Source organism: Phodopus roborovskii, unplaced genomic scaffold (assembly GCF_943737965.1).
Source record: "Phodopus roborovskii unplaced genomic scaffold, PHOROB, whole genome shotgun sequence".
NCBI classification, from domain to species: Eukaryota; Metazoa; Chordata; class Mammalia; order Rodentia; family Cricetidae; genus Phodopus; species Phodopus roborovskii.
Genome location: NW_026126434.1, coordinates 9,559,320 through 9,575,159, shown reverse-complemented (window position 1 = coordinate 9,575,159; position 15,840 = coordinate 9,559,320). Strand labels below are relative to the sequence as shown.

The window sequence follows — 15,840 nt, the reverse complement described above, 5'->3', positions numbered from 1 at the left end:
GTGAGTGAGTGCGTTTTAACCACACCTTTCACTGTGGGTTGTACCCAAGCCACCCTGCAAGCACAACAAGGGGTCTGTAATAGAGCAAGGGAGGGACCTGGACTCCCCACTACTCCATTTCCCCAGATCCCAGAAAAGAGCTCTCATTATTCCTTCTGCAAACACAAGTCCTCAAAGGCCACAGGAAGCACCCCTCTGTTTTACCCGCACAGAACACCCGTGGACTTGCCAGCATTTTTTATGAGAAGCTCTCTTGGGTCCCACCAACCTGGACCCAGAGCAGGGCCAGCCCCCAATAACACAGGGAGATGCTGTATTAGATATAAAGCTGTTGGCCTGTTACTAGTGTTTCTTATTGGCTACCTCTGTCTTAAATATTAACTCATTTCTATTAATCTAAATATTTCCATGTGGTCTTGGCTTACTGGAGAGAGGGTCTGGACCTCTTCTCTCAAGTCCCTACATCTTGACTCCTACTACACCTCCCAGAATCCTCCTTGTCTCCTTGTCCCGCCTATCTTGCTTTCCTAATGGCCAACTGTGCTTTATTCATTAACCAATAAGAGAAACATATTTACAGAATGACATCGCCCATCAAGCATTAGTTTGGGGATTAAGGCATAGGATTTCCCAGTTTGGAAGCCATACCAGGGATGTGTGCCCAGCCACTTGTACCCAGTCAGTTGTATCTTGGTAGCCATCTAAGGTCCGTCTTAGCCTGCTAAGGTCCATCACCAGCTACAGTTAGTGATATAGGCTGAAGTGTGGTATGGGAGTGAAAAAAACTGGGTGGTTCCTGATGTGGATTACAGGCAGGGTTGTGGGACAGAACCTGGAGCTTTCAGGGGTAGTAGGATGCCCAAGGTGACCCATCAGAGCCTCATCCTACCAAATGCCAATTCTGTCTCCTTGTATGAAAGAGCCACAGAGTGTCCTGTCTTGCTGATAGTTGGGAGTCAGGCCCAGCATTTGCACATTTATCCGGGGAGGCCTTGGAGACTCCCTGATTGACCTTTTAGATTTATGGTGGGAAACTGAAGCCTGGGTCAGTCTGAGGACCCTTTCAATACTGTGAGTCTGAGAACTGCGGAGGCAGAGAACCAGCCTCCAGTCCTACTCTGAGGGGCCTCTACTGTCTTCTGCACTCTACCCTCTTCCTCCTTATGGCACAGAGGACACCAAGAACTTCTCCTGGCTCTGTTGTTACCCATGTAGCTAATCTGCATTCTCCCATATGTTCATGCCCCACCTTCCCAGCTACACTCAGAGTACCAGACAGCATCCTCCTAAGGCCAGCCCCATGAGCCAGAGTGGTCTGAGCAAGACACATAAATAATGAGGGGCCAATAGACATGAGGCTGTGAAATAGATACTTGGTCTAGTTGAAATGTTTGCTGAGTCTGTAGCAGGCCCAGCTCTTTCTCTAAGCAATCCCCCAGTGTACTGACGTGCCCCTAGCTCCCTGGGACCCCAAGTTAAGAGAGAACCTGTCCCTACTTCCTGAAGGCCAGTGTGGTTCTGACATTGGAGGGCGCTAACTCGTGACTGTTTGCCTGTTCCTCAGGCCTGGGGATCTGTGGGGTCTGCAGAGGGTTGGGGGAGGGGTGCTGGATGGCCCTCTCACGCCTGGCCTGCCTGAGTGTGTCTCTGCATCAGTCTCTGTGGCATGAAGACCCTCCCGCTGCATGTGGAGCTGTGACAGCAAGGGGCGCCGACCCTAGGCCCCCACTCCTGGGACGGGTCACTCCCTCCCCATTTCTTGTCGGTGGCAAACCAAGCAACTGTCCTACTGTTCTCAGCCTTGGCAAGCTTGGCTGTGATATGAGAGGTTCTCATTCATGAATCTGGCTCTGAGGAGGGGGAAGGAGTGCTCCATCAAGGCCCTTAAACCCAAAATGGATCGTGGCCCAATAAAATGGCCTCCTTGAACAAGCCTGGCTTTGCCAATCCTGAAAACCAGGGCTCAGGCTTTGCACATCTTCGAGTCCTGGCTGGGATTCTCTGGGCTCTGTCCAGCAACTGGCCCTTTATCTCTGCTCTCTTTCACCTCCCCAGGGTACTCCAGGACCAATCGGAGTTCCAGGCCCAGCCGGACCAAAAGGAGAGCGGGTGAGTGCTCAGGGTAGGGGCTTGGGAAACCAGAAAGGAGGGTTACACCAGGCTTGTTCATCCCCTGTGCCTGGGACCCATCCCCTGGGGTCTCAACCCTCACCCCTTCCTCCATCCACTTCTGGTTATCGCTGTAGTAGCCTGGGGGAGAAGAAAGCCACTGAATGGCTGTGAGGAGACAGGTGAGATAGAAAAGGCCCTCTCTCCGCTGCTACCTTGGCACCTGTCACAGTTCAGTCTCTCAAGGATGCAGGTCTGTTATGCTCATTTAGAGAAACAGTGTGGGACAGATGGCCATGTGGGATTTAGAAAGCCCCCAGATGACATCAGTAAGTCAGAAAGCCAGGGCATTGGGCAGGGTTCCCACCGTTAGTGTTGAGTGGCTGTTGCCAAGTAACACGGTATTTGAAGCCCAACCCATCCCTCACAGAATGGGTATAAAGGGATGTGAGTGACAAGAATCAACTCAGGTTGGGGGCGGGGGCAGGACTCTACTCCTCTCAGCCATCCAGGTTCCCGTACACCCAGGATCCGTCATCCTTAGTAGGCTGACTCCATGCCTATCCACCCCCATGGAGAATCTGTGGAGTTCTCTGTCCACACCTTCTCCCTCCGCCCTTTGCCTTCCCAGGAGATGCTTGTGGTGGGGAAGTGGGTGGCTTCTACGTAGACTGTAAGCCACTCTGAGATCAGAGAAACCCAATTGGTCCCCTGGGGAAACCGGGATAGCCACTCCAGGATGATGACACGGGCTTCAGAGGAAAACAAAATCAAAGCTCCACTGTGTGGTGTTCTTCTCCTACTGTCTAGTCCTTCCAGGAAGTAGGCTGTGCCCCAGAGACAGTGGACGTGTTGTTAGAGCACGCTCTGCCTCACACGCGCCTCAGTTTTCTCACACTCCAGAGGGACTTCCCCATGGGGAATTAGAAAACTGTCCTGGAAAGGGAGTCGCCACATCATGGAAGATTCACTGGCATCTCTCTCTCTCTTTCAGGGCAGCAAAGGAGACCCAGGGATGACAGGACCAATGGGAGCTGCAGGGCTTCCTGTGAGTCTCCAGGGATGGGAGGGTTCCCTCTGTCCATCTCTTGCTGCAACTAGAAGCAAGATCAAAACACATAGCCCAGAGCCTGGAGCCCATACCCGGGGTTGAAAGAAGCTGCCTAGAGTTAATGGAGTTAGAAGTCCCTGTGGGACATGGCAGGGGACAGGTGCTCTTCACAGGGACCAACTCACGTGTGTAAGAGCATTCTGGAACCTTCCACTTTAGCCCCTGTGCTGTGCAGCAGGGTCCCAAGGTGCCACCATTTCTGTTGTCTAGGCTCCAGATTCCCCCACAACACGGAAAGGGGTGCTAGCCTTGAGGACTAAGCTTGGCTTCCATCTGCAATGCATTTGCCTGCAGCTTTGTTACAGAAGCCAAGTGGCTGTCTCACAGAGCCTGGGTTTTGTTTCCCCATCCACCCGAGGTTCTTGTGGATACTAACTAAACAAGTGTGTCTGTGTCCAGTGGATGCTTAACACTCGTACCCTTGGGGTGCTGTACCCTTGAAAAGAAGGTCTCAGCAGCTGTGGAGCAAGGGCCTGGCCGGACAGCCATGGAAACATTCATCTCAGAGTACCCAATCCCCACCCGAATGCAGCATAAAACCCACCCTCCCCCCATGAATGATCCCAGAAGAACACAATCACCAACAGGGACATGGGCTATAGGGCAAGAAAACCAAGAACCTTGTCCGTGGATTAGCTCATAAATGCCTCTAGGTCAAGTTGCTTGATGCACTTGCTTTTCTGTTCCTCGTCTGTAAAGTGGGGGTCATGAAGCCCATCTCCACTGAACTGGGCATCTGTGACGTTTGCTGAGCCTGAAGGAAGGACCTTATGGCCGTTTCGTGTTTTCTCATTAACATGTCTTCATTTCTCTGATTTAATGCAGGGTTTACATGGACCACCCGGGGACAAAGGAAACCGGGTAAGTCTGAGCCCTCGCACTTGGGATCTGGTTACTAATGTCTTCATCATGGAATGGAATGATCAATTGGAGACTCCTGACCTAACAGGACAAACAGTCTTCCCTGATAAATCATCCTAAATTGAGAGGCTTTCTAGCAAAGGGCTCCATGCCATGCAGTCAGGAAGCCTGGGGGCCTAGTGCTCCCATTGAAGTCAGTATTTCTCCTCATTTCCAGAGAAGGCTAAATGAATCCCGCAGCAACCCTCAGATTAGCATGTCCATCCAGTAACAGGAGCCTTTCACCCAACCCTCTTTATGTTGCCTCGATAACTGTCCCCTTAGTGATATTTTTAGATCTGTTGTCACCTCATCTTTGCCTGAAACTTAGGTTTGCCAAGCATTCCAGTTCACTGGTGACCAAGAAAGTAAATTCCAGCTCTGAGAACAGACAGCCAAGCCCTTGGGAAAAAAAAGGAAGAAAGAAAGTATCCCAGCTACTATTTCTCTTGGAGACTTGGCAGGGAATGGAATAAACTGCACCCTCCAACCCACCCACCCCCGCCCCGGCTCCTGCTGTCTTCAGGATGCCTTAAGTGTGCCCAGCACTATGGGCACATAATGGCCATAGCCTTGAGTATTTGGGCACAGCAGCAATAATCTAACTACATCTATGCAAGAGATAGCCCTCTCCATCACCTCCTCTAGTGCCCATCAGTGTGCCATGTACACACTCCCCTGAGGACCAAGGCATCTTCTACCAGGCTGTAAAGCTCATGGACCTTACATGCCAAGGAATGGGAGGAACACACAAAGAACCAACTGTCCAGAACACTGAAATAGGCTAAATTGAATCGCCTCCCCCATCCCTACCCCCCATCCCTACCCTTCACCCCACCCCAGACAGAGGCAGAGCACGTGGATTCCAGAACCTGACCAATCTTGGACCGCTGATCTTATCTTCAGGAATAGAACTGTCAGAATCCTAGCCCCAGTTAAATCCATCCTCCTCAATTTAAGAAGTACTTACTGGGCACTTCTAAACCCCTAAAGTCTCCTTACTGGCAGCCACACAAAAGCAACTCAACTTGTTCCCAAACACCTATGAACAAGTGAGAGGAGGCAGAGCCACCCCTACCAAACTGTCTATAGCAAGACCACATGGAAATCCACTGCAACAAACTGACCGACCCACTTTCAGCCATGTGGCTGGTCTCTGAGTCTCCAGAAAACCTGATCATTCCATTTCTTCATTGGCATCCAAACCTTCCTAACTCATTTCTAATATGTTCTGTTTTTCTTTATTACACTCAATTAACATTTTCAAGCCTATTTCTTAAGACTTTTTCCGTTGGCTGCAGGCACTGAGTCACTTAAAATGAAGGTAATGTTTCTGCCATAGTGGGGGGTCAGGACCAGTGAGGTACCCGTGTCACAGATGGGGGAGGATGAGAAAATGGACCAGCCTGGGTCTATGATGCTAAACCATCATCAGTGGAAGCCCCAGAAATTGTGGGGGGAAATCTTGCTTCTCTATTTCCCTTCACTCTGATAGCGTTCCCCATCCTATATATAAATTAGAATATGTCTCTTCATTGGAGTCAGTCAGGGGGTGGGGGTATAACTTAGTTGATAGAATTGTTCACTTAAAGCCCTGAGTTCCAGGTTAACTCTGCATAAAGCTTAGCAGGTGGCACATGCCTGTAATCTCAGCACTTAGGAGGTACAAGGCAGGAGGATCGGGAAGTCAGGGCTGACGCTGCTACATACCCCCTAAGGCCCACCTGGGATCTTACCTCAGAAATCCATGAAAAAGAAAGTCATGTTCAGGGAGCTGGAGAGATGGCTCAGAGGTTAAGAGCACTGGCTATTCTTCCAAAAGTCCTGAATTCAATTCCCAGGACCTACATGGTGACTCACAACCACCTATAATGGAATCTGGTGCTGCCTTCTGGCGTGCAGGCAGAACACTATATATATATAATAAATAAATAAATCTTTAAAGGAAGGGGGAAAGGAGGGAGGGAAAGAGGGGGAAGGAAGGAAGAAAGGAAGGAAGAAAAAAAGAAAGGAAGAAAGAAAGCAAGCAAGGAAGGAAGGGAGTCATGTTCAGAAAGCAGTGTGGTACATTATGGAGGTCCAGATGAATCCCAAACAGCAGGTTTCTTTTATTTATTTGTTTTTTGGTGGTGGTAGTGGTGGTGGTTTTTTTGTTTTTTTTTTTTTTTTTTGGTTTGGTTTTTCGGGACAAGGTTTCTCTGTGTAGTTTTGGAGCCTATTCTGGAACTCTCTCTGTAGACCAGGCTGGCCTCAAACTCACAGAGATTCACCTGCCTCTGCCTCCCGAGTGCTGGGATTAAAGGTATGTGCCACCAACACCTGGTTTCCATTCAACAGGTTTTAAATCAAGGTACAACTAATTTTTCTCACCTAGAAGAGTCAGCTCTCAGGATGCTAAATGAAAAAAAAAGACACGCTGAAGCTGGCCACCTCTTTCAAGTGTCTAAGCCACCAGCACTAATGAGGCCTAGAGGGAGATAAAGGATATTGATCCAGGTGACATGTCAGAGGGACAAGGTTCTGGTTCAAACTGTCAATGTTGCTTCCCTAGGAAGGTGACTCTGGAGACACTCAGTGTTAACCTGAGTTTTGAAGAGTAGCTCTCACAGGCATCCCTCAAAATGTACCCTCATCAAACTTTGCTTTCCTCACACCTGGGGGATGACTGGAACTCTGTTCTACCTCACCCAAGCCAAGACGCAACCTTAAAATTATACAGTTGGGCTGGCAACATGGCCTCACAGGCAAAGGTGCTTGCCACCAAGCCTGACAATCTGAGTTCAGTTCCCATGTGTAGAAGGAAATAACTGACTCCCACAAGCCGCGCGTGTGCGTGCTCGTACACACACACACACACACACACACACACACACACACACACACACACACGCTTGCTAAGGACACGCAAGGACATTGAGAGGGCACTCCACTCTTGTCTCTGCAGGTACCCTTCTCCCACCCATGCCCCACTTGTCTCTAAGTGACCCAGTGAATTTGGCCCAGGGTTCATGTTCACAACAGAAACACTGGTCAAACAAAGCCAGACGTGGTGCCTCAGGCCTGTAACCCTGGGTTTGGGAGGCAGAGGTGGAAGGCCTCAACCATAATCAAGTGTGAGGCTAGTCTGGGTTAGAGGAGAACACTGATGGAAACAACAACAAACGGGCCAAAGAGTAAGGGTATCATTACTCTGGCAATGTAATTATCAGGACATTGGCTGATTGGTTGTTGCCATAGAGTTGCCTGCAAGCCTGCCAGCGGAAAAGGTCCAAGCATGCCACCATGCAGGCCTGGGGGTTGGGGCATGTCTAGGGGGCCTGTGCATATCTCGCTTCCTGAGCCCTTCTGTCCCTCTTTCCTTCCCCTTCAGTCTCTCTGGCCCAGTCCAGCCTCCTCCTTTTATTTCTCTGTCTTTCCCACAATATGTGCACCCACTGAAACCCCAACCTCTCACCCTGCCTCCACCTCCTGGTTTGTGTCTCCTGAAGTCAGTTTTCCACATTTGTCAGGAATATATAAGGGACCTCGGTGGGTCACATCTGTCCCTCCCTTCTCACCTGCTGGATGGAGCTGGGGATGGGGGCACCTCTTGTATGTCCCACTCTGAAGTGGGCAGTAGGGGACATGTAGGTAAAGCAGTAGCTCCAGAGTCTTCCAAAACACCCATAGTGTGGGTGGCCACACAGTGACCTGTAGGTAAATCCACTAAGTCCTGGAACCAACCAACCTCCCAGCAACCCTGCCTGTCCCCTTCATTAGGAAACTGTACTTATGACTCAGAGAGCAAGGGCCACACCCCTGAGGACACTTAGCTAGGTCTTCCATTCCAAACAGCGAGTGACTCGGCTGGTCCACACTCCCTTACTGAGTAATACAGCAATCCACCAGTGAGCATTTCTTGTACACAGGTCACACACTAATTTTGGAAGCGAGTGTAATATACCCATTTTACAGATGGAAAAAAAAAACCTGAAGCTCAGAGCAGTTAAACTTAGTAACTGGCAGTTAAAGTTAGTGACTGTGCCTTTGGTCTTGCCACAATGGAGCAGCGATATACAAGTCTCTGGGCATGAGATAACACACCTTCCACAGAGGAGAGTGTCCCAGAAGGCACCTCAGGGACATCCATGGCCCATTTTAAAGGACTGAGCATAGGAAAATTTAGCTGCAAATTCATTTCCGTGACTTAAGAGAAATGCCCCAGAGCCCTTCTTTAGATGAACCCCAAGACATAAAACAGAGGTTCAATTAGGAGGATTGCAGAAGCTTTTCAGAAGGAAATGAACTCCTGAGACATCTATAATGAAGTATGCCACTGTGCACTTGTTGAGGTCAGAAGATAACCCATGGGAGTTATTTCTCTCCTACCCTGTTGGGGATGAACTCAGGTTTTTAGGCTAAGTGGCAAGTATCTTTGCCTGCTGGACTAGCATGTCAGCCCAGCAGTACAATTTTGAGTAGTGATGATGAGAGCCAGAGACACATAAGGGAGGATCAACCTGAAAATATATACATGACAAAGCACGCACATACACCACACTCACCATCCTGCACACGTGTACAGGCTGCAATCATGCATGCATGTACACATGCCAGGACTCTCAACAAAGTCATCTTGCTTCCCAAGGGAACATCAAAGGGGAAAGAACTAACTGGGACAAGAGGGCCTAGAGAGACGGCTAGGTGTTAAGAATGTATACTGCTTTTACAGAGGACCCAAGTTTGATTCCCAGCACCCACAGGGAACAGACCAAAACCACCTGTCACCCCAGTTCCAGGAGGCTCTGACACCTCTGGATTCTGTGGACACCTGCACTCAAATGCACACACACAGAGAGAGAGAGAGAGAGAGAGACCTGTTTTAAAAGAAAATAAGCTTTAGCTGGAATAAGGTTGTCAGTCCAAAGCCTTCAAGATTAAATCTTTAAAGAGATAGAAGGTGCCTCCCACCCATCATCCTTTGCAGGGCTTCAGCAAAATGTGGTACCACCGTCTTCAGCGGGCTCTTCCTTCCACTTCAGCTCAAAGATGCCCCTGCTCTCACCTCTGTCTCCTCCCTCTCCTTACCTTCTCTTCTTTGCCAAAATCTTAGGTGCTTAGAGTTGGGAGGTGGGTATGCCCCATAGTCCTACCAAGATGCTAACTTAATTAAGAAAAGCTACTTCCCCCTCTATCCTTTAATTGTCCATCTCTAACATGTGCAGGATCCTAAAGTTTTGAAGATGTGTATTGTTTCTCCCCCACCTTACCTTGGACTAAACCATTGCTTACAGGGGGAAAGGGGGAAGAAAGGCTCTAGAGGGCCTAAAGGGGATAAAGGGGACCAAGGAGCACCTGGACTAGACGCCCCCTGCCCGCTGGTATGTTTTTGTTTCTCGTTTGCATGGTTCTGAGTTTTTTTCCACAGGGTTTCGGGTTGGGAACAAAGGAAGCAAATGCACTGAGGAGCAGGGCTCTGCAGATGCCACCAAGCCTGTCTGTGCCTTGGCAGTCCTGCCTGCAGAGGGTGGGCCTCACAGCCACAGCTGCAAGCCATTCTGCTAAGTCCCTTGCCTTTGAGTTGCTCTCCTTTGAAGATTCAGAACAATGGATGGATGGAAGGAGAGAACCCACAGGGTTTGGGAAAAAGGACTCTGTCCCCAGCCGTGCTTTGCAAGCCCTAGTGGTGTTTATGGCACAGGATTTGCATCCTTTGTGTCATGGCCACCTCTGTGGCTTGCAGCTCTAGCTGTCTGAGATCTCACTCTGTCAGCATGCAAGACCCCAGACTGAGTCTCCTGAGGGCCATTGAGAGTCCATGCTGGGCAGAACAGGGGCTTTTCAGGCACTGCCCAGTAGCCCAGATAAGACTCAGGAGAACTGCACACCAAAATTGGTAGATAGCCACAAGCAGCCTTCTCAACAAGCCAGCAATTAATAATGATTGTGGCTCATTGGACTGGCTACTCAAATGACCATCTTTCAGAGCTCCGGAAGTTTCTAAAAGCCTCGATGCTCTCAAGGGGAGATTGTCTGTGATTGTACCATGTAGGGGGTCTCAGTGCTGAAGAGAGTGTTCCCTCGGTGCACTTCCCCTTATTATGTAGGTGTCTGAATATATCAGGGTCTGCATCCTGGACAGGGTAGGACGGGGCCTTTCCGCTCCCCACCTGGAGATGGTTGGCTTGGACCTCAGTAATCATCATGGTTGATTTTATGAACAGGGCCACCGAGGTTTTAAAGGAGAGAAAGGGGAGCCGGGGCTACCAGGGCTGGACGGACTGGATGCCCCATGCCCACTGGTATGGCACTTCCCTTCCTTGCCTGCGTGGCCAATTTGGGCTACCCCACGCGTGTGGTGTGTACCCGTGTGCCGCCTGATCCTCTTGCTATACTCTCCCAGCTCCTGCTTACTGTTTCTTCATTATGTAGACACTAAGAGTCATGCCGCCTAAAGCTTTAGAAGCTCCCAAGCATGTCACCCTCTTGCATGTGACTCGGCCAGGTGTTTTCTTAGCTTTCTCCTGCAAATACTTCTGAAGCACTACCCACCCCAACACACACATACACCATCAACCAGCCCCCTGCAAAGTCAATCTTAGCTTCATCTAATCCTTATTGCCTGATTGCATCTAGACCATTGTGGAAGCTAGGGCAGCAAATTCATTAGGCAGGATTTTTTTTCTCTCTCTCTTTTTGGTTTTTTCAATACAGGGTTTCTCTGTGTAGCTTTGGAGCCTGTCCTGGAACTCACTCTGTACCCAGGTTGACCTCAAACTCACAGAGATCCACCTGCCTCTGCCTCCGGAGTGCTGGGGTATAAAGTTGAGACCACCACCGCCCAGCCATTGGGCAGAATTTTAACACTCATTGTTTTGCCTCCACACCGTGCACTTAACACAAGCTGAGCAAACTAGCCAAACACAGAGTGAGCTGCCAGTCACCCTGCCAACCAAGCCCAGATACAAATCCACCCCTTCCCCAGTTTGTCAAGGGACATGGGGCATGCTTCCAGACAGAGACATTCTATAATTAAGGTGGAGCTAAGGGTCACCCTATCCCATTCTTCCAGACTGGATCCTGGGTCACGGCACAGGTGACAGCATCAGAACTAGAGTATGGCCACAGATGCTAAAGACCCAGAAGACTCTCCTTTGGTGTCTCTGTCCTTTGTCTTTAGGTATCTCACTAGGAAAAGAAATGGAAAGGTCTAGAATGTAGTTAGGAGATATGTGGTGGCCAGTCACCCCTGAACATGCCTGGAGCTGAAACTCAGGAGCTGGTTTCTTCCAGGCCCAGTCTTACTCCAGACGGTAACTTATCGCGTGTCTGTATGACCTTCTTAACTAATTGTAAAACAACTGGAAGGCAAATCCTGACCCTACAGGCACAAGTCTAGGCATTCTTGCTTACCTTCCATTTCCCCAGGAGATTCTGAAGCTGCTGTCACCTCAGAATTCCCTGCCAAAAATTCCTAGCTTGGATCCTCCTTGAATGAAAAATGGCGTTAGAAAGCATGGATGATCATAGAGTTACTTGAAGGGCACCAGAGAAGTTTTAGAACATAAATGCAAAGCCAGCCGGCACAGGTCAAGCACACACAGTAGCAAGCCTCCTCCTAACATGACTGCCCCCCCCCCGCGTGCCATCCCTAGCATGCAGCATGCATGGGTGCCTTTCTCAACCATGACTTCCAAAGCTCTTCTATTAATTAACACCGGGTCTTTCCTGGGCCAGTCTCACACACACACACACACACACACACACACACACCCCTGAGCACTCTGCACCTTGGCCCTCCCGCTCTCTGCCTGCTCTTCCAGTGTGCCCTGCCACCATCCATGTCCAGATGGAAATGCCACTGTGTCCCTCAAAGGCCCACTCCGTTCCAGAATTTGTGTGCAGAGTGCTGCACTGTGGCAGTGGGTGACTTGGCATGGTGTGATAGACTGTGAAGGGGACAAAAAGCCACCATGAAACTGAAATGCACCACCTCCTGCAAGTCCTCTTCCAAGCCCAGAGGAGAAACATTATTTGACCATTCAAAATGATGTCTTTTCCAAAAAACATCCCATAATGATGCCTCCTTTGACATGGGTTGGCAGGAATGGCTACAGGAGCTATTGACATGACTTGAGTGTGTGCTAGGTTTACTTGGACTGGGGCAACACCTCAGTATGCATGGTGATTGGGAGTTTCTCTGCTGAAGTGGGTGGAGGAGACCCTAGGGACTGCAGTTCTAAGATGGAGCTGCCCTCCCACTAGACCTAGACTGAGACCCCGACCTCTACTCTTGGTTCCCCCTGACCCTCCGCCAAACCTAACCTCTGGAAGATCCCAGGATTGCCTCAGGGTATACCAGAGAAGCCAGAATGTTAGGTCCAAGAAGCCTTGTGAAGATCCCCGGCATGGGCACAGCATCCTGAAGCTGCTGCCTTGCCTCAGACCGCGTACAGTCACTTCCCATCCCAATGCTCCATCTCCCTCCAGATTCAAGTGTCTGGTGCTGGGCCAAGAAGACTCTCGAGATCCTGTTGCAATGTCCCTGAGGCTGCCTGTCCCTTGCCACCCCATCCCCACCCAGTAGTGATCATTCTCTGAGACGTTTGGATGACACTTCCCAAATTCAGGCAGGCTGGGGACCACAGTACACCGTTTCCTTGAATAGGTTTGCTGAGGAAGACCAGGAGGCCCAAGGGCCCAGTGACCTGAGTTCTCAGCACTCCTCCAAGTCAGAGCAAAGATGGTTCTCTGTGTTATTCAAGAGCATCTATGCAGGCTGAGCCCACAGCCACAGCCACAGCAGTCCCTGTTACACAAATAATGAAAACCCAGAAACAGATGCGAGGGTTAAAGCTGATGATCAGAAAAGCAAAGCAGCCAGCCAGTAGAGTCTCACCTCTACCAATGCTCACACTGGATAAGCAATCTACTGAACCTCAGACTGCATTTCCAGACTGCACTGCTCTCCACCAATCCTAGACTGCTCTCTGAGACTGCACTGAGCTCCTTATATATTCTCTAGTGCTGGGATTAAAAGCATGAACTCTAATTCTCTTTTAGACTGATCCACTCTTGTGTAACCCAGGGTGGCCTTGAACTCAGAGAGATCCATCTGCCTCTGTCTCATAAGTCCTGGAATTTAAGGTGTGTGCCACGCCCACCCAGCTTTGCATTCTGATCTTCAGTGGCTTTATTAGATCATAAACAGTATATCACCACAAGTCCCTCTTAGCCTTGTACTGTAGCTGCACTCAGCATTAGCCAAAGGGAAAACAGTGGTGTCTGAAAGCTTCCCACTCACTTCTAAGATGCTGACCCAGAGCAAGAAAGGAAGCAGACAACAGTGGGGTAGGCCATGACCCAGCTAGGCTATGGAAATGATTGTGTCATAGTTACCTGTCTACTCAGCTAACTACCTCCAGAGTCTAAGTATTCTCCACCTCCTTGCAGGGAGAAGATGGCTTACCAGTCCAAGGCTGCTGGAACAAGGTAATATTCACAGAGGCCCTTGCAGCTCAGGGTCAAAGGTGCAGCCATTTCCCAACAGTGCCGTGAAGCTGGCAGTTTTCCATCTTGCTTTTCTGCAGATGAGACAGCAAGATGTGGGTCAAAAAAAAAAAAAAAAAAAAAAGGTGCTACCTCACCAGTGGCCAGTGGGTGGCAGGGAAGAGGGGGTCCCCATTATACATCCGCTCATCAGGGGAGAGTGTTCTCATTACACAGCCATTCACTGCACACTTGGAGGAACACTTAGAGACATCTTAAGGGACCAAACATGTAGATCAGTTGATAAAAATGTTTGCTTAGCATGCACAAAGCCATGAGTCTGATCCTCAGCACTGCATAAATCCTGCATGGTGATACATAAGCACCTACCCACCTAGGAGGTTAGGGTATCCCAAATACTGAGATACCACCAGATTCACAATGCCACTGTCATTTGCCATCATTAAAACAGTCAGCCAAATGCCACAAGGCCAGCCCTCTCAACCACAGCTCCCAAGTCACAGGATTCCCCAGCCTCAGGGCAGAAGCCTATCTCTGTCCTCACAAGGTCTGCAGCAGGTAGACAGCCATCTCCCTGTACCTCACTTCCCCCTCAGCATCTTCTCAGAACCCCCCCACTATCATCTAAAGCTACCAGTATGTCCTCATAGTAAGATTCAGGACCCCATACTCAAAAATTTAGCTTTAGTCCAGCCCTGTGCCTGTAACTCAGAATTGTACAATGAGTTCACTCGGCACCCTGAACCCCGAACCTCAAAATCTAATTGACAGGACTAGAAAAAGTAGGTAGACAAACAAGGAATCAGATGTAAACTAAACACATGGGTTCCTAAAGTTCTCACAAGGCATAGAGAGGAGAAGTTCATAGAAAGGAAGAACATTGAGGGGGCAGTGCCTCCCCCCACCCCAAGAATCTGCACTTCACTGAGAGCCTCATCCAGGACTTGTCGGAGGACCATTAAATAAGACTTTCCTGGGTCCCCAGAGATTCTCTCCTCCAAGGTTGTTGCTGGTGGGCAGAACATGGAACATGTTGTGCTTAGCAAGGAACCACAGCTGCTGCCCAGAGCTATACTGTGTTGGAAAAGCAACTAAAGAAGCCCAGGTCTGCTGGTTCATTCCAGAAGTGACTTCTGGGCAAATGTAGTGCATAGCATGGTTTACAAGACAGCATAAAGAGACTGCCCTCTAGTGGCCACATTGGGAGTAGCTAAAAGGTTAAATTTGGATTTCCTATCCTGGGAGTGGGAATGTCCACATAAGGTTCTTTCCCTAGGGGGATTAAGGTCCCACACTTCCCTATCACAGGTTCTGATGCAATCAAAGACAAACCCACCCCCTTTTGCCCTGAGGAGTGAGCATCCAGGCTCCCTGAAACTAACTCTCCATTGTTCTGGTTTTGTTTTGCAGTGATGCCTCTAACCTCGGATTGGCCTGTGTGTGTTTGTACATAGGATATTTATTTTTATACAGTTTTCACTTTTTGAAAATGCCCAAAGTATGATGCATCTTACAGATCATTAAAAAAGAAAAGAGGAAAACCTGCATATTTTGTACAGAAAATAACCCCTTTCCCTTTTGTTTACAAGACATTTTTGTATAAATCTAATACACTCTGTCTGTGAGTCTGCTCCTAATGTTGCATGATATTTGTGCACACTTATTAAACATCACAGCTTAATAAATTATTATGTTCCAGTGCCAAAGGGGGTCTGCCAGCACAGAGGTGTGGCAAACTTATGTGTGAACTCACAGAAATGTGGAGATCCATGATGTTCACCAGACTAGATGTGTCTGGCAATACTTTAAACTCTAAGTGACTTTCATTATTAAAAAGAAAAAAGTGAAATGTGGCAATTTATGATCCTGTTTAATCTCTAAATTAACTCCATTCTGTCTTGTGCAAGCAGGAAGTCTCAAAAGCAGGAGCCCTCAAAAGTGTGGAACAATATTGGGAAATGTTAGCTTCAACAAAAGGAGGGTAGGGACTCATTAAGGGGATGTTCCTTGTGTCATATCCCAAATTCATCACATGAGCATTGAGGGTTCAGCAATATCGTGGACCCACAGGGCTGCAAAGGGGACTTAAATATTGCTTCGGGGTTTGGGTAGGGCTTTTGTTTGTTTCAGTTTCTTTGCCCTCTGTATCAGTTACTATTTCTGTTGCTGTGATAAAATATTACCGAAAGCAACCTAGAGCAGCTTAGGGTTGCTTTTGGCTCACAGTCCCA

General features: G+C 49.0%; 1 protein-coding gene across 1 annotated transcript in view; it reads left to right on the top strand.

Annotated features, from left to right (window-relative positions):
* Window positions 1-15,294, top strand: part of Col13a1 (collagen type XIII alpha 1 chain) — an 81,129-nt gene extending 65,835 nt beyond the window's left edge. Inside the window, exons 35-41 of the mRNA XM_051186749.1 lie at window positions 2,056-2,109; window positions 3,104-3,157; window positions 4,046-4,081; window positions 9,394-9,480; window positions 10,324-10,401; window positions 13,553-13,591; window positions 15,020-15,294. Coding sequence (XP_051042706.1) covers window positions 2,056-2,109; window positions 3,104-3,157; window positions 4,046-4,081; window positions 9,394-9,480; window positions 10,324-10,401; window positions 13,553-13,591; window positions 15,020-15,022 — 351 coding nt within the window. The 3' untranslated portion in view covers window positions 15,023-15,294. The remainder of the gene's footprint in view (window positions 1-2,055; window positions 2,110-3,103; window positions 3,158-4,045; window positions 4,082-9,393; window positions 9,481-10,323; window positions 10,402-13,552; window positions 13,592-15,019) is intronic.
* Window positions 15,295-15,840: the final 546 nt, after the last annotated feature.